Below are 17,707 nucleotides of genomic sequence, written 5' to 3'. Positions count from 1 at the left end.
TTACACAAATAAAGTATTTAATTTCAATGAAAACACACATTAAGATATTTATTTAAATTTTTATTTAGTAGAAGCATCAAGTACAGTAATCTTTATAAATAGTTTCCCTCAGCGCTTTCGTCTTTGATTTCCGTTTAGCAAGTGTTCTATTACATAGAGACTACTCGGTAATGCTAGGCTAGATGATAAATACAAGATCCTGGCGGAGGATCCACACGCTCACACATACACAAATTACACAAGTATTCAATTACGGACACCGATAATAGTTACGAGTTAGGATTTACGAGTTACGAGTACAGTTTACAACTAGAAGCGTACTAATTAAGAGCGAATGAAGGTGCTTAATGTTGATGGATATAATGCTAATTGATTTAAATGTAGAGCTTGACTGGTGGTGGTGATCGGTTTAAGGGGAATCCAGAGGGAGGAAAGGATGATAATCCCAAGATAAATCTCAGTGATAACTCCCATTCCTACCTACAGGTAGCCATGCCCGGCCACCTCGGCTGGTATGAAGCCCTCGCGTCCATCCCGCGTCCTTATGTAGAACCACTGACGCTGATCCTTGGACTCGCGGCACTCGCACAGCGTCACAATCTCGCCCTTGTGCACCGCAATGCTCTCCGTGATGTAGTCCGTATTGATGGCGACTAGAGTTTGCCGCTGGCCCACCTCCTGCTGGCGGCGCAGCGCCTTCAGGCTGGCTTCCGCCTCCGCCTGGTTCTTGGCTGGTTTGTGCTCGTAGGGCGGCGGCAGCGGCACGAATTTTGGATGCAAATGCTGGCCATTTTGGCCGTTGGTAATGTAGGACACATTGGAGAGCCTACGGGCGGGTTGTGACTGGTGTAGGTGGGTCTGAAGGGTGGGATTGGGCAACTTCTTCGATGACTTTTGCTGCAGGGTCACATACTCGTCCTGGGATGCCCCGCTTCTGACCGAAGCGGAACCGGAGGCCACTTGGCGAGTGGATCGCAGCTGGGCATAGGCCTTCTCCACGAGACGGGGTTTGGAGGCGGCTCGCAGGTACAGCTTATCCACCTGCTGCTCCCCATACAAGGAGTTTGCCGTGCTGCCGCCTTTCGCCAGCTGGTTATTGTTGCTACTGTGATTGTTGTTGTTATTGTTGTTGATGGCGGTGTTGCTGATCTTGAGTAGCTCCTCCGCAGGCTTGGCACTGCGTGGCGTGCGTGCTCCATCGGAACGAGTGCCGCCCCTCAGTCGGATCTCCTTCTCCGAGTCGGTCATGTTGCCACATGGCCGGGGAAAGACATCTGCATTGGACTCCCAGCAGGGAGTGCTCCTTGAGCCAGCCCTCGCCTGCTGCGGCAGAATCCCCAGGGGCAGGCAGCAGGCATAACCCACATAGCCCTCTTCCGCGTGCGGTGTTTGCACATAGAGCCAGTTCTGGTTCTTGAACACCGCATTCACCACCATGCCTAGGGGCAGGGGGATCTCTAGCTGGTAGCCGCCAGGCCGGGTTTGGTAGAGAGTGCTGGCCGTGGCCAGGACCACGGGTATGTTGCCCGGCGTGGCCAGCGAGCAGCGCGAAAGAAACTCATCCACGTTGTGGATTTCGTAGCCGAAGCGCTGCACTCGATTGCGATCCCTCCGCTTGCGGTGGCGATGACGACGCTGCTGCTGCTGGGGAGCAGAGGAGCCTCCGCCGGCACCTCCTCCTCCTCCTCCACCCTCCGAAGCCGCCACCAAACTGGGCTCCGAGTAGGAGGTGCACTTCAGTGACTCCGCCCCAGTGACCGAACCCCTGGCCTCGCCCGCTTGCGATCCACTGGATCTCGCCTGCTGCAGTCTGGTGGCCAGTTTTTTGCGTATCTCATTCCTTTTCCTGGCCAAGAGCAAGGCCTCGCTGTGACCATCGCTCCTGGGCGCCCGTTGTGGTGTGCACACGAAGAGCAGCTCTTTGGTGGAGGCGGCGGCCACTGGTCCGCCGTTCTGATTGCTTCTGGACACGTCCAGCAGGTTCTGGTTGCTGAAGAACTTCTGATGGTTGCCCAGGTGCCCGTTGGGCGGCGCCTGATGGGCAGTGGGCGTGGTGGCATACCCGTTGAGCGGCTCTCCGCCGCTCGGTAGCTGCTTAACCCTGTACCGCTTCTTGGTGACATCCAGCTGCGTGGGCACAGGCTCTGTCCTGACCACCAGCACCTCATTCTCCTTGGGCTCCTGCGCCGTCTCATCCTCATGATGCGCCACCGACTCCTTCTGTGGCGTTGGGGGTGCCGCCTGCGTCTGGGGTGTCTGCTGCTGCTGCTGCTCCCGGAGCACCCAGGTCAGTGAGATGCGCGGCCGTCGCAGGCTCAGGTTCTGACCCATCGCCAGCTGCGGAGTGCTCTTGGCTCGCCCGCCGGCCACTAGTGGCAGCAGATCATCGATCTCCACATAGTCCGAGCTGTAATCGAAGCTCTCCTGCTCGGGATTGGGAGCGGGAGTGGGAGCTGGATCGGCTGGAGGTGGTGGCGTGGCCGTGAAGTTGCCCACGGAACTGTCGCTGCTACCGGGTTGCTGAAGGATCAGGGCGCAGGCGTGCAACAGGTCCGGACAATAGGCATCTGGTGAAGAAGGAGCTTTAAGTGGGTTTTATAGGATATCTTCTTTGCGAGCTTACCCCTCAGTCCACGCCTGCGGCGACGCTGGCGTCTGTTGGCACTGCCTCCTAGCTCGGAGCAGCTGAATTCAGAGCTGCTGGAGCTGCTGTCAGTGCTGGAAGCAAACCGAAGCTGCTGCTGCTGCAGTTCCCTGAGTCTTCTTCGGCGACGCGCCTGCTGACGTGCTGCTGCTGCTGCAGCTGCTGCTGCTTCACTTGCTCCTGTGACTTCAGCTGCCGATCTCAGTGGTATGACAGGATGCAGGGCATCCCGCGATCCTGGTCCTGCTGGTCTGGGTCTCTCCGTATAGCTGGGCGGCGGTGTCAGCGGCAGAGCACAGTAATTAATCGGCGGCGGCGGCGGCAACTGAATTGAGATGGGCACTCTCAAGGCGGATTCCTCCAACACGTAGTCGTTCTCGCGGGCCTGCAGCTCTATAGTGCTCAGGGGCAGGCTGCCTTCCGTGGCTGGAACATCGTTGATAACGCTCCCAACGGCATCGCCACCATTATGGCGATATGTGGGTGACGCCGAGGTAACTGCAATAAAATTAAATAAATTATAATACAATTTACTTAAAGAAATAATACTTAAAATATACATAAATTAAACAGCCAAATTTGAATTCGAATTTAAATGGACGATCAAAATATATATATGATTTATAGGGTCACTGCTTATGACTGAAATTATAACCCTGAATGGGTATAAAAGTGATTCCTAGTTGGCAACCCCTTACAAAAACCCTTATATCAATAATTGAAAAACCATTTTAATTAAAATTACAAAGCCTTCAACCCCCATAAAGCCCCGACTTGATTGAGACCGCCCCCAATAGACACCACTCAGTGTTAAACCCATCAACTACTAACCACTCACCCAGTACCCGCTCGCACTCTTCACATGACAATAAAAATTCCAATTATATTAAAGATTCCTTCAATTCAGAAACACTGATGTGGAGTCTGTGCAGTCCGTCGGCTGTCTTTTGGGGGCTAACCTAACCCACTCCAGCTGCTGGCCGTAAAGACCATTGAGAAGCGATAACGACACCTGGAGCTGGGCAGCCTGGACAACTCCCACACCGAGAGGGGGGAGCAGGGAATATTTAAAATATTTGCCAATATAAATGTCAGGAGCAGGCAGAGAGAGAGCGAGAGATCGGGAATCGAGGAGAGGATCGCCTTTATATGCGGCTATCAAGGCCAAGATCAGCCAGCAAAAGCAAAGGCAAAGGCGAAGGTGAGGATGAAGATGAAGATGAGGATGAGGATGAGGACGGGTATGGGTATGGGTACGAGGATGCAAGAAGCGTGGCCAATAAAATTCCAAACTGATATGCTCAATGGCAACATCGTGCCACAAGTGAGTAGTAAAATGTCGAAACGTGATGGTATTTCAAAAAAAGGAAAAAAAGGAAATACTCGTACCAAATATTGGATCGCCTCTCTCTTGGCTTTATTTTTTTTTTCTGCTGCGGATTAGCACATTTGCACAACGTTTCAATGGAGGAGAAAATAAAGTCAGGTTTGGCTGGGATTCGAGATGCGACTATCCGCCTGGTTACCCTCTCACGAGTTATGGCCAGAGAAATTGCAGCAGACAAATTGTGACAAATTAGCAACATGGTTACAAGGAATGCCATCATTATATATTTATGGGGATGACAGCTTTGTCTAGAGGAAAAGAAACTAATATTGATTATGTGTTAAGAGGGTATTATAAAATATTAAAAATACTATTTTATATAGCTTAGTATTATTATAGTAAAATTTTCTTTAATTTTTCTTTATACATAAACAAACCCAACCCAAAAGTCAAGTAAACCCTTTTGAAACACTCTTGAAAAGGGAAACTCCCAGAGATCATAACTAAGCCATGATGAAGCGCAGAAAGGACAAGGCCCTGAGCCCTGAGCCAAGAGGCCACAAGATCTAGAGAAGGCAAAAATCTGCGGGCCCAGCGGCGACTTTAACGACCTTTGGCGTGGCGATTCCATTGCGGGGGATCTCCAGCCCCAAAAGGGGGCAGTGTTCGGGGTCTGTCAGTCAGTCAGTCGGGTTGCCCCGGCCCTAATCAAAAAGGTTCAAGCGCAGAGATCGTGCGAGGATTACATGGGGGTGTGACGACAGGCCAGCTCAAAGTCATTCACTCAGCTCCGCCGACTCGGAGCAACGAGCTTCGAGCTACGAGCTCCAGCTTCAAGCTCCAAGCTCCAGAGCCGCTGCTCCATGTCCGTCTCCTGGCTTGAATCCAACTTGATCGTGATGCTGTGGCCTTTAATGGCCTCTACGTGAGACGTGATCGCCACTCTGGCACACTGGCAATAAATTAGGGAATTTACAGGGAAATAAAGGAAATATTAATATTAATTAGAGAAACTAAACTAAGAAAACATTAATTTTTAAGATAAATACCTTTGGAATTAGAATAAATATTTTGGTCAAGCTTATAAAATATTTTAGGCTGGTATTTACCTTTACTTTTTAATAGAAAAAGTTATCTAGATTAAATATAAATATTTTTTCTAGTGCATTTCTTCAGCAGCGAAGCGGTTCAGGGCCGGATTGAGGGCGTGGCCAGCGGCTAGGGGCCTAAAAATCGAAAGTGTTGCTCTGGGTCTTGAAGCCTGCTGCAGCTCAGCAACGGCGGCCCTCTAATTAAACGCAGGCGGCAGGCTGCCAAATTAGCTAATGACAACATTGCGCCGGAAAACAGCAGCAGCAGCAGCAGCAACTGCAACTACATCAGCAACAGTAACAGCAGCAGGCAGCAACACCAAGACTGCAACTACAACTGCAACATCGACGCATTGCACAAATCCAAATCACAAATCACAAAGCCAAAGCGGCAACGCCTGCCCAAAAATGGCCAGCTCTCTGACAAATTTGTTTTGCAACTTGTTGGCCCGCCTGCTGCAAATATGGGATGTTGGCCCAACATGAACATGGCCACTGGGGCATTGTGGTCAACGGACCGACGCGTTCCATAAGGCACCACCAGTCAAAGCCACCGCACAGCTCTGTCTGTCACTCGGAGGATGGAGGAGCCCCTGGTGTCCCGTGTCCAGTCAGTGGAGTGGAGTGCAGGGAACTGAACTGGTGTGGACATTGGCCCAGTGCGACTCTCCTCTGGTGATAATAATTCAATCGAGAAATGTCGAAGCGTGCAAATCGAGCACTTGATTTGTGTCTGGGACCGACAGCTAAAAAGGCCTTTGGAATTGATTGCTGTTGCATGTGATTAAAGGCCAATTATTCAAGTGTTTTCTAACAAATAAAAAATGCTAAATTATGCTATAGATTTCTAATAATATTTTTTATTTGTTTACCTTTCAGATAACCTTTTCATATATATATTTGTTCCTATATCTAGAATGTGGGAAATTAGCTAAGAAGGCTACAACCAGGTCAGGATAATCTCAGGCCAGCAGCTCCTGAGGAACTCTAGAAATTTTCCAATCAAGCCTAATCTCTTCTCTGGCCTCCGTCTCTAAGCCAGATTCCATGGCCAGAGCCCAGACTTTGCTGGTGGACAATCGATAACTGTTTTTGGTCGGCGTTTCGCGCACGTCCCTCGCATATATCTCTTAAATGGCAGCCGCAGATAAGACGCACTAATAAGATAAAAACATTTTAATTGCCACTAAACATGGCAGCGCCTCAGACGTACCACTCTCTACCCGATCCCGATCCCGATCCCCGCCAGACAACTGTAAAACGGCCACTGAGAGACTACTACTTGCTCGCGGTATAAACTGAGCTGACGTTGTCGCGACTAATGGGTTAACCAAACGCCAGGCAGACGTATAAATAAAACCCTGATTTCTTTGGGATTTAATTAAAATCCCGGGCCTTAATCTACCATATCCTCCCAGCACTTAGGCGAGGTGCCAAGACAAATTAAACAGCTTCCGGAGAGATCATCAAATCTTTTACGACCCAGCAAGTGCTAGCCCTGGTCAAGAGTCATCAAAGTGACCACCAGTCTGGTCCAACTGCTCCATGGCGGCCATAAAGTCCAGCATCAACTTGCCTGATTGTCAGATCGTCCATAGGTGAGTCGGCAGTGTTGCTAATTCATCCGGTTTCACGCTGATTTAATAGGGAATTTTTATTTTTTATATTTCATCGGTTCTTTGAAGTTTTAGGAATTATAAAAACAGAAGATTAATTTGCAGATAAAATTCTTAAAAATTATTTCCACACCTTTAAAGTAGATAAATTATTTGAAATCCAGAATGCAGATTTATTAAACTGCTGAAAACTATCTCAGAACAGCTTTTCGAATTCTATTTAATGCCTTTTTGACAAAGTTATGATATTTTTAAAGAATAAGAATATTTCAAGTCTTCTTGATGGCCTAAGATGGCCAGAAACGCCTGTGTTTTCCAAAAGTCATATATTAATTGACTGCCAGGGCCACCTCTACTCCGACCATTAAAAAGTCAATCCCAGGCGATGCCTAATCCTTGTTGACAGGGGCCCATGTGTAGCTGCTGGGACCTGGTTCAGGTGCCAATGCTAACAAGCCTGCCTGCCACTGCTTAGCCATCAAATGGCTAATTTATGCCAAAAATAATTTACACAAATTTCAGTTTTTACCTTTTCAATTAGCCGGGATCATGTTGCGATTGGGAGAGCCCAGTTTTATACGCTTTTAATGGGCTCTTGGCCTTTGGGTGGTCAAGACATTTCAGAGATTTGAATAGGTGCGATTGCCAAATGCGATCAAAAGTGAATTAAAAACTTTTATCGCCTGGAGATTGAGCAGCCCTTTTTACAGAGCTGGAAGGGATTGTGCGTGTAGGCCGGGGGATGCGGTTGGCTGGGCCAGGGCAATAAAATTAAACGTTTGTTAGCTTTTGGTTTTTGGTTTTTCGTGCGTGTTTTAAGCGGTTTTAAATATTTATGAGCCCATTTGCCACAGAGCTGGGGCCACAAAAATATCATTTTATGGCCTTAATAAATTTAAATGTTGTTGTAAGAGACGGGGAAGGAGGAGGTGGAGGTGGAGGTGGAGGAGAAGTTGCTGCTAAAATGAAAGTGTGCTATTTGCAGGTGAAAGGAATTGGCAGTGGACTCTTTTGAGGTTCATTTTGGTAAGGACATTAAGGCTGGTTGATTTTTCAAGGATTTATTTGGAAATTGTTGGGAAAATTGAGCCCTAAGAAATAATAATAAATACTTAGCATAATAATAATTCAATTTTCTTTAAGGTTTACAGTTTTCTTTTAGTATTTCTTTAGTTTTTCTTCGTTTTAAATGTCATAAAGAAACCTCCATTTCTGTTGTCCTGCTCCCTTTGACGTACTTTTATCTCAGGCTCCTTGTCTTTTGGCCAAACCACAGAATCAAATTCAAATTCAAATTCAACTAGGAAAAGTACCAGCCAAGAGGTCCTTGTTGTCCTGTTAAGCCCGCATGTCCAAGGACAGTCGAACAACTGCCGGCTAGTGCGTATTTATGTCTTGATGGCCAACTTTGAAGCACTTGCCTTCCATATGGCCAAGAGCTTGGGCAAATGTACAGGGTAAAAAGATTTAAATAAAAATATAAAACGAATAAAAAATGTTAAAAATTTATATATAATTTTCAAAAGCAAGAAACAAATAAAATTAAATAAAAAATACAAAAATAAACACAAAAGATATTGTCTTTATGAAATGTAAAAGTCACCAAGTAAATTTTAAAATATTTTAATTATATAATTAATTGTTAAAACTGATAAGTTTCTTTGCAAAAATATATTAAATATTATTAAAAATATTTAAATTATACCCCTAACTCTTTAGATTTTTCTCTCTGTGCTTTTGTTGGCCCATTGAAGCCGAAATCAAGTTAGTGGAAGACAAATGTGCCCCCCTTAGTGGCAGAGTCCTGGTGCCAGTTCCAGCGCCAGGCGTCACGATAAGCGTCAAAGGACATGAAGGCCATAAAAAGCCCTGCCTTCCAGCTGGGAGCGGGGGTGATGCTTTCTTTGCCCAAAAAATAAAAAGGGGGGAAGATCAAAGCGAAAAAAGCAATAAGTCCTGCGGGCGGAATGTAAATTGAAATACAGGAAGCTGGCAGCAAAGGGCGGAGAGAGAGGGAAAACTTTGAGCTCGAACTGAAACCGGAATCCGCATCCGTCGAATTCGTAACCAAAACCAAAAGTTGGTTCCGGATCCGGACCTAACCCAACCCGGAAAAGGAAGCAAGCGGCACGCAGCACGCACTTTGATTTGCTCGCCAGGATCTGCAGCAAATGGTTTGCTGTTGATGAACCTCTGCAAAAGGGCCAAATGAAGAGCTCTCTCTCTCTCTCCTGGAGCAGATGGAGCAAGTGCACTTTGGCCTCTCCGGGAAATATGTCTTCAAGTGTCATCCAAAGCCCAAAGGGGGGAATGGGAAAATCCCTCAATTGCAATTGCAAAAACCCCAAACGAGGAGGAGTTCTTTGGGAAGACAGGAGGAGTCGGAGTCGGAGATGGAGTCCCCTTTGTCTTCCTTTGAAATGCCGCGTGCTTTATTAAAATTTTCATCATGCAGGGAGAGAGGAGAGGTAGGTGGGACCTGCTGGTGTCCCTTTGGGGACATTGTTATAAATTCCTTTGCTGAAAAATGTGAAAAATGCGCCATGTAAATTATTTCTGCGTCATTTTTTCGCTCGCGCTCGCGCTTCTCTTCTTTTTTTATTGTGCATGATAAATTTTTATTGTAATTGGCTGTTGATTTATGGCCCTTGGCCTCCTCCATAGCCCAGCATAGACTCCGGGGAGCCGGAATCTCGGACTGAGCCGCGATAACAAGTGCCAGATAAACGATTCTCTTTCAATTTGCCATTAATTAGGCGAGGCAGCGGGAGTAGCAGTCTCCTCCTCGGGAGGCTCAAGCCTGGTCTCAAATGGTTGGGGCATAAAAACTAATCGCGGCATTACAGAAATCATCTATGAAATTGCGCCCGCTGATGCGTAACCTACACAGAGAGAAAATCGAATCAGGTTTTATGAAATTCAATAAAAATTTTAGAGGATATTTATTTTATTTGAATTTTTCTATAATTTATCTAATCAAATATAGGAGACTTTTCTTCGTATAAAAATCATAATTGTTCCAACACATTTTCTCTCTGTGTGGTCCTGCCCACCCAGGCACCCAAGCAGGAAGTGCAAGGCTGGAATAAAAGCCCCAAATCCAAATCTGTAGCCACATCCCACAACAGGCCCATTGTTTTGTTAGATGCTCTCCAGTCAAACACCATAAAACTTTATGAACCCTCCTCCATGAGCCAGAAAGGTTTCTATTCCTATTCCCGCCCAGAAGTGGCAGATTTTTTAATGCCTTGCCAGAGAGATTTCATGGTAATTTCGCCGGGTTATAACAATTTACAAATTATGTAATCGAAATTTATTGCCCCAGCCAAAGAGCTGCTGCTCACTCCCCCTCCTTGGGGCCATTCCAGGCAGCTCCTCTATTCGCGTTCTTGATTCTCGATGCTGGTGCTGGGTGGGCCTCCTTTTTGGACATGCACAGGTGGCCCTGATGGCCATCACAGGCTTTGATGTGCGCCACATTTGACTCCCGGCCAGAACGAACGGAACGAAGCGGAACGCAGTGGATCCAAGAGAGGATTCAACTAGGATGAGTTCAGATAAGCAGGAGTTATGCCATAAAATCTAAGCTTTTGATGGGGGAAAATCAGTGCCTAGAATGGGGAGGCATAAAACCAAAGGTTGATATATTTAATTTGCTTAAAAAATGCTGCTAACAATATCACTTTTTGTGTTAGTAATTATAATAAACCAGAGGAAAGCCCCATTACCATAGATCGCTTAACCATAAAAGAGCTCTTATAGAACTCCCACAAAATCCAATGACATGGAACTTCCTCCTTTAGAAGTTGACACAAATTGAGTTATACTAATTCCCCCACTCGAAGCTCTGTCCAAGGCCATTAGTTGACTTTCCACCTGTGAGTAGAGGCACTAGGCTCTTAGCCTAGAAAGTTCGCCACAGATAAATGGCAATTTGTACGCATTAACCTGCAGATCCACCCTTGAATCTCACAGAGCCGTGACCCATTAGTTACGGCACTTTCCAAACAAACTCCAATAATGCAGCCATTAAATGCCAACTATTCTGCCATCAAGTGCTTTAGTTTGACATAAATCTTTCGTCTCTCGACCGGATGGGCGAGCAAACTTTTGCTGCCACAAATCTGAGCTCGCTCTATCGCCCGGCCAGCTTCCCCTTTCCACTCGCCACTCCCAAGTGGCCACCCAGGACACACCACCCGCCTGCTTCTATTGGGAGTTCTAGCAATCCACCAGAATCAGCGGACTGTGTCCTGCGAGAGCTTATGTTGCAGCTTTAATTAACGCCAGGTTTTGTGACTGCCTATCCTCTCGTTTTCCCGTGACCCGCTCCAGGGTCCCCTTACCTTTCCGTTTGGCCAACAGGTGCGGAAAGTTTTGACCAACTAGCACTCTCTGGTCGCATTTCACCCCCTTTTCAACAAGTTTGGGCACTGGAAAAAAAGTGTTTTCTTAAGCAAGTTAAAAAAATAATATAATTGAATATTTGGGCTTTTGTAAAAACCTTTTCTTTACATTTTTCAATTCTAAAAAATACATTAAAATCAAAAAACAAACAAAAAAATGTGTATAAAGTTTATTTGTATTAAAGAAAATTATTTCTCACCCCTATTTCCCCGCAGTGCATCCATTTTGATGCCCACCCCATTGTATTTTTATTTAATTTAGAGTCGCGCATTGCCGGCCAGGACTTTCATGTTGTAATTTCCTCAAATTTACGAGTTTGCTTAGCCCGGATCCGGGTTGGGTTTTGGGATGGCTGCTAGTGCAGGACTTGTGTATTTTTTGGGCAAGGGAATGAGGATGAGGCTGCAGAGCCAGGATTTACGACTCCGCTTGGTTGGGTTAGTTTCAGTGCCTGCCTGTTGGGTTTTCCGGAGCTCCCATCTCCTCCTCTAAAAACTCTGCTGCGGCTTGTTAGCGCCTCGGCTTTCATTTTATTAGCAGCATCCTCTCTAGGCGGCCCCCCGCGTTATCCTTCTCAGCCAGATTGCTGTAAATGAGCAACTTTTTGGCCCTATAAACGGGAAAGTGTGCTGTGTGTGTGTGTGTGCCTGCTTTTTGGTAATTTCGCATGCAGTTTATGGCCAGGCATAACTAAGTCCCCACACCAACAACAAGTCGGCGGCCTGAGCTTATGCAGCTGTTAGCTGTTAGTTTGTTAGCTGTTGGAAAAGCCTCTGCACAAGAAGCCCCAAAAATCCTGGGACATACATACACACAGGTTGATGATGCCGCTTATAAAAGTTGATCAAAATTATTACTACACCCGGGCAAACATTGAGGAGGCAGGCATGAAAGGGATAAGGAGTTCAAGTGGGGGCTTAAGTTTGGGGAAACAAAATGTTAAATACCCTTTCAAGACAAATACAAATATTATTTTATATTTAGAAAAAATATATACAAATATAAATTATTAATAATATTTAATTACAAAGAACCTTTGTTAAAAACAGAGATTTCATTTGGTTTCATTTCAAAAATATAATAAAACCTAACCACATTAGGAAGGTATTCCTTTTGATTCTACAAAAAAATAATCTTATGTTTAAGGTAAACATTGAATCTTAGTTCTTATTAGTTTATTATTATTATTATTGGTTCTTAAATTCATTATTTCAGCCTAAACTTCCCTAGACCCAAACTTTTTGCCAAGTAATACCCTCTGCACAGGACATAAAAACAGAAAAAGAGGTGAAGGTAAAGGTGAAGCCAAAAAGGCATCAACGCACTTAATGTTGAACAGGTCCTGGAGCATCCTTCGGGTACTCCCAACAATTAGAGTACGGCCATGGCCATAAAGTTATAGAATTCATGGCGCACGTTTTCCACAACGCATTTCGGCGTTTACTTATTACTGCAGTTTATCTGCTGCTGGCCTTGCCCCACCCTCCGCCCACAAAAACTTTCCCGGGCCACGTTTCATTAGCCATATGCTATGGATTCTTCTGGAGCCTGGATTTTCGTGTGCTTTTCGTCCTTCAGTGCTTTTTACGAGTGCACATTCTGGGCGCGATATTAAATCCAAATAATGAGGCTGAGGCAGTGGGTGTGCAGATACATACATATGTGTGTAGTTGGTACAGTTGTGCTCACAGTCACTCAAGCAGAAAAATATATATATATATACATATAATATATTTTTGCTGATTGCCAGCTGCCAATTAATAGCCGAAAGTCGTAAAATAAAATAATAATAACTTTACGATTCCCACAGCGAAATTAATTGAAATAATCTGATGAGTTATGGTTTGAATAAAGGTTATTGAATGGAAAGTACAGCATGGTAAAGTGGAATTGTAAATATGAAATAAAGGCAAAAGCTAATATTAAAGTAAATATTATAAAAGTTAATAAAACTAAAGTAAATATAATAAAAGTTAATAAAATTAAAGTAAATAAAATTAAAGTATAAAAAATTAAAGTAAAATAAATGTATAAAATTAATTTTAAACCCATAATATTTTATGATTTAAGGAGAGGTTTATTTTTCAAATAAGGTAATCGACTATAAACTTTAATAACTTTCGAATCACTTTTAGCTAAAGCAAACAAGAAAAAAGGCATTTAAAAAAGGAAAAAAAAAACATGTAAAATAATATAAATTTAATAATAAGAAAAGTAAAGATTTTAAAATATATAAAGTAAGGAGATAGTTGAACCTTTTGTGTAAGGAAATGAAGTAATAACAAATATAAATCCCCTAATTGGCCTAATTATATTAACCTTTCTCATCAAAACCAAATAAAATCTATATAAAATCAAGCAAACAATTTAATTTAAAGCAAGAAAACCCCCTAACACCCCTAAAATCTTCAAAACTACCCCCCATAGAACAAAGAGGCGACACCTATTACAATATGTTACGCATACGCCCCGTTAACTGGGTGAGCCATTGTCCAAGTTACGTATGCTAATGCAATCAAACGCTGGCAAATGCTAATGAAATGCATTTCTAATACGCAACGAATTAAGCACTGGCCCCTGGCCACCTCTCGCATGCCTTGTCAGTTAATTAAAGTAATAATGTTAAGTGAAAAACACACGCTCGGAATCTATGTCTTTTCCGCATTTCGCGGGCATTGCATAAAATGTTGAACAAAGCTCTCGTCTCAAGATTGAATGCCATGGCTTTGATGGATTGGATTTAAGGCGGTGTCGTCATATGTGAGATTCCATGGCTTGCGGAATAGTTAATTCCGTTTCGCCGGCTCCCCAGAGCCAGTCACCAGAAACGCTGCGCTTCCGATTTCGGATTCGGGAGCAGCAGATCGAATAGATAGATGAGAGAAGCTGTGGCGAAATGGCGAAAATGTTTTTGTTTGGCGCAAAATACTTGGAGCGCTCCACTGGGCACCAACCGCGCCCAAAGGTTTAGAGGGGGGTCACTGAGAGAAAATGATAAGATGAATTATAAAATGAAGAAAAAACATTTGAGGGAATATAAGGTTGTATTTAAGGGTGGGAATTTAAAGAAATTAATCATAATGTGACTTTGTTTAAAATATATAATTATATAGTGTTTAAGATTAGTGGAAGGCTTTTTAAAATGTTACCTATATTCAGTCAGTTGGGAATTCTAGTGGAAAGCAAGCTGAGGAGGAGTGCTACTTGTGGGTTTCGGACTTTATTAAAGGCTTAAGTTCTTAGCCTTAATCATTTTGTCTGCCAAATATACATAAAATTTTTATAAAATTTCTCTCAGTGCCTTAATGCTCTACAAGCTGTAAGCAATAATTAGGCACACGTAACTCCATGGACGCCACTGTCTGTGTGTGTGTTGCTGTGGCTCTGCACATGCAAATATTGCGGCTCCGCGGAGGCTGCACTGCACTGCAATGCAATCGACACCGCCGACGCCAATGCCGAAGATAATGATGGATAGGCATTATAGGGGGATGTGTATATATGCTGCCATGGTGCACTGAACCTGATTACCGCATCCAAATATAAAAGCCCCATCGATTCCAGCCGGCGAACACAGTGTTGAAAGTGAATTCGCGCCATTCGGTGGTCCGGCTGGACAAACTAAAGGATTAATTAAAGGATCTGCTAGACAAACAGCAAGCAGAGTCGGGAATTAACCACAACTGCCAGCAGCAGCAGCATCAGCGGCAGCATTAAAATGACCAAAGTGAGTCAAGAATATTGGAAAATTTACCAAAGGACTTGTAAATAAATTAAAAAATTTAAGACTCCTCTTGGAGCCTTGTAATCAACTTGATTTCAAGCAATTTTGTGAATATTTAATGGACTTAAACAAGTTGAGTTTAAAGAAAAGACTTAAAAGGAATATATTTATTATTGGAAAAATAATCAAAGCCATAAGTTTATTGAAAAATATAGCAATTGCATAATATTAAAACTAGGAAAAATATGTATTAATGGTCATTATTAATATTATTCATTTGCTTAAGTTCAAGAAAATACTAGAAAACATTTATAAAAATACATTTCCGACCCTATAAACCATATATATTCTTGATCAGCATCAACAGGGGAGTCTTTCTAGCCATTTAGGAAAGAAAAAAAATTTCGGTAATTTTTTTCAAAAATTCGATAAGGGGTTACATCATTAAAATTCTCAAAAATGGTCAAAAATTTTAATTTTTGAAAATTAAAAATTTACTAAGCAGATTTATTAATCTAGAAAAAACTAGCACAGAATCGCTTTCCGTATTAAATTTGATGCTTTTTTGGCTGAGTTATGATTGATTTTTGATTCGATGATATGATCCTAAGGCAAACTGCAAGGGTATACAAATTTCGCTTTCCCGAAATTAATATTCCTTCTGATTAATGTTTAATTTATAAAAAGCAAAAATTAAGTTCCTTAAATTAGTTGTTACCTTAAATTTTATCTTAAATCCCTCAAAAAGAATTATTTCTATTTCATTTCCGCCGCTAAGTGACACCTTAATTTTAATGACGTACAAAACACCCCCATATTTAACCCACACAAATCGCTTTTAACACCTATTCTCAAATATATATTCCCCCCAAAACACAGGCGACAACGCGAAGTCACTTGTTGGCGGGCAACCTGCTGGTTGTAATGCTCCTGCTGACGGCAACGGGCATAGCGGCGCGCCGCCTGGCCCATCGCCGCCTCATCATCCACGTGCCGGTCAAGACGAAGACACACCATCACACCCACACCGTCTACAAGGTGGTCCATGCCCACGGCGGAGGAGGCGGAGGACACGGTGGCATCAAGCAGACGGTGTACAAGGTGATGGGCTTCGCCTCGAACGGAGCAGAGCGGAATGGCAACGGGATGTCCAAGGGCTTGGGAGGAGGAGGCGGAGGAGGAGGAGCCAGCGGAGGTGGAGGAAACGGAGGATCTGTTGGCTATGGCAGCTACGACCTGGGTGGAATGGGCAGGGGCAAGGGACACGGCGAAATCACGTACGAGGATATGCACGACTGCGAAAGCGGAAAGGTGGCTCCGGCGACCAGGGACATGATTTTCAATCATTACTCGCGCCATGGCGAGACCGGTGGCTCCGTGGAGGATTACGCCGAGGAGATGGACGACTTCATAGACCTAAGGGATGCCTACTTGTGAATAAAGACTACTTACTGTTTACCGAGTGTGTGTGAGAAACCTGTGAAATTTGCGATTAATTATAAAATTCCCGCCATCAGAGAGAACCTCATCTCCTCCTCCTCCTTCTCATCTCACATTTTGCATGGCGAAATTGTTGACGAAGCATCATCACCGCCACCGAAATTCCAATTCCCCTGGAATGCGTGTCTTTGTCTTTGAGTCGCAATCCGCATTTGTATTGTTTAATTAGAAAGCACTAGAGGGGGGGAGCAGGAGGAGCAGGAGGATGAGGTGGTGGCATCCGCCAATGCAGTCGCGCACTTGAGGCAAACTTCAAGTATTTGCATGGCTCTCGACTCGCCTCGACGGGCATGCGGCATATTTTAGTGGACAATTAAAAGGAAACGAGCATTGGCACTTGAGCAGAGGGAATGTTCAGATCGCAGAGTTTTAGCTACTTTAAGCTGTCTTAGTGAAAAAAAAATATAATATAAACATTTAAGGCTGCCTTAATTGATGTTAAACTCAAGGAAGGAAAGCTTGAATTATTTTCCACCTAATAATAAGCTGCTAAAAAAATATCTCCAATACAAAATCCCCAAAAAGCAGCTTGTAGATTAAATCCAAAATATGAATACATCAAAATATCAACTTAGATCACCTCTCAAATACCCCACATAACGACACAAGTTAGAAGTATAATCCGCTTTCCCGAAAAATACCCAATTGATCAATCAATTTAATCGCTGCCAAGAGCAGCCATCCGAACTGGAGCATCAGATTGGCATCGGTTTGGCCAGAGCTTGACATAAGGCAGATTGATCACTGGCCGCCCCGGCAGATGAAGATAAAATCCACTCCAGCACAGAGGCAGGAAGACCAGGTATGAGACACAGGTGCCGCCGTCCCGTCTCCCGTTCGCTGAGCGCAGAATAATTTGCGTGTAATTGAAGGCGACAGCGCGTCACGGGTACGGGATGATAAATGCGTCTGCCCCCGGGGAGGAGATGGAGTCTCTCTCTCTCTTTATATAAACCTGATCTTGCCAGGCAGTTCCTCTCTGTTTGCTTTCCAAGAGGAGACACACGACGGGTGGCCTCTTGGTCACTGGTCACTGGTCGCACCTTCGGTGCTGGCGCCATTTGGTCAGGGCAAATGGATGGGGCCTCTTTAAAGGCATTTAGCTGGTAATGACATTTAAGGCCAGCGATATAAATCGCACCGCCGCAACATTGTTGCAGTGAAACCAATGAAACCCACGCCACGCCACGCCACTCCATTCCACTTCCACTTCCATTCCTCCCCCCCACAACAGATGAAGTTGTTGGGGCTCCAGCTCAGGTCTAATCTGCACAGGACGGACACGTGGTAGAGACACCAGATCGGAGCCAACTAAGCGGATGAGCCGGGAGGGAAGAGACACTGCACTGGGGGAAAATGCTATTAAATTCGAATTAAAATCATAATAAATCCTGGAGA

The 17,707-nt window shown here is 44.4% G+C and overlaps 2 protein-coding genes across 3 annotated transcripts in view; one reads left to right on the top strand and one right to left on the bottom strand.

Moving 5' to 3' along the window:
- Positions 1-54: 54 nt before the first annotated feature.
- The window catches only part of LOC108079773 (uncharacterized), a 50,352-nt gene continuing 32,699 nt past the window's right edge, over positions 55-17,707 (bottom strand). The window contains exons 3-4 of one of the 2 annotated variants that reach the window (XM_017174216.2): positions 2,624-3,142; positions 55-2,567 (exon numbers count right to left, since the gene is read on the bottom strand). In XM_017174216.2, the coding sequence (XP_017029705.1) occupies positions 481-2,567; positions 2,624-3,142 (2,606 nt within the window). In that variant the 3' untranslated portion in view covers positions 55-480. Of the gene's footprint in view, positions 2,568-2,623; positions 3,143-17,707 lie in introns of those variants that run through there. The other variant, XR_011444981.1, reaches the window with a different exon arrangement.
- LOC108079694 (uncharacterized) lies at positions 14,675-16,246 on the top strand. The gene is made up of 2 exons (XM_070285996.1): positions 14,675-14,812; positions 15,689-16,246. Exons 1-2 carry the CDS (start codon positions 14,804-14,806, stop codon positions 16,244-16,246), a joined length of 567 nt encoding a protein of 188 aa, XP_070142097.1. The 5' UTR covers positions 14,675-14,803.

This window comes from Drosophila kikkawai, chromosome 3L (genome assembly GCF_030179895.1).
Source record: "Drosophila kikkawai strain 14028-0561.14 chromosome 3L, DkikHiC1v2, whole genome shotgun sequence".
Taxonomy (NCBI): domain Eukaryota; kingdom Metazoa; phylum Arthropoda; class Insecta; order Diptera; family Drosophilidae; genus Drosophila; species Drosophila kikkawai.
Note: the sequence above shows the minus strand (reverse complement) of the source record. Positions and strands in the feature narration are given on the sequence as shown.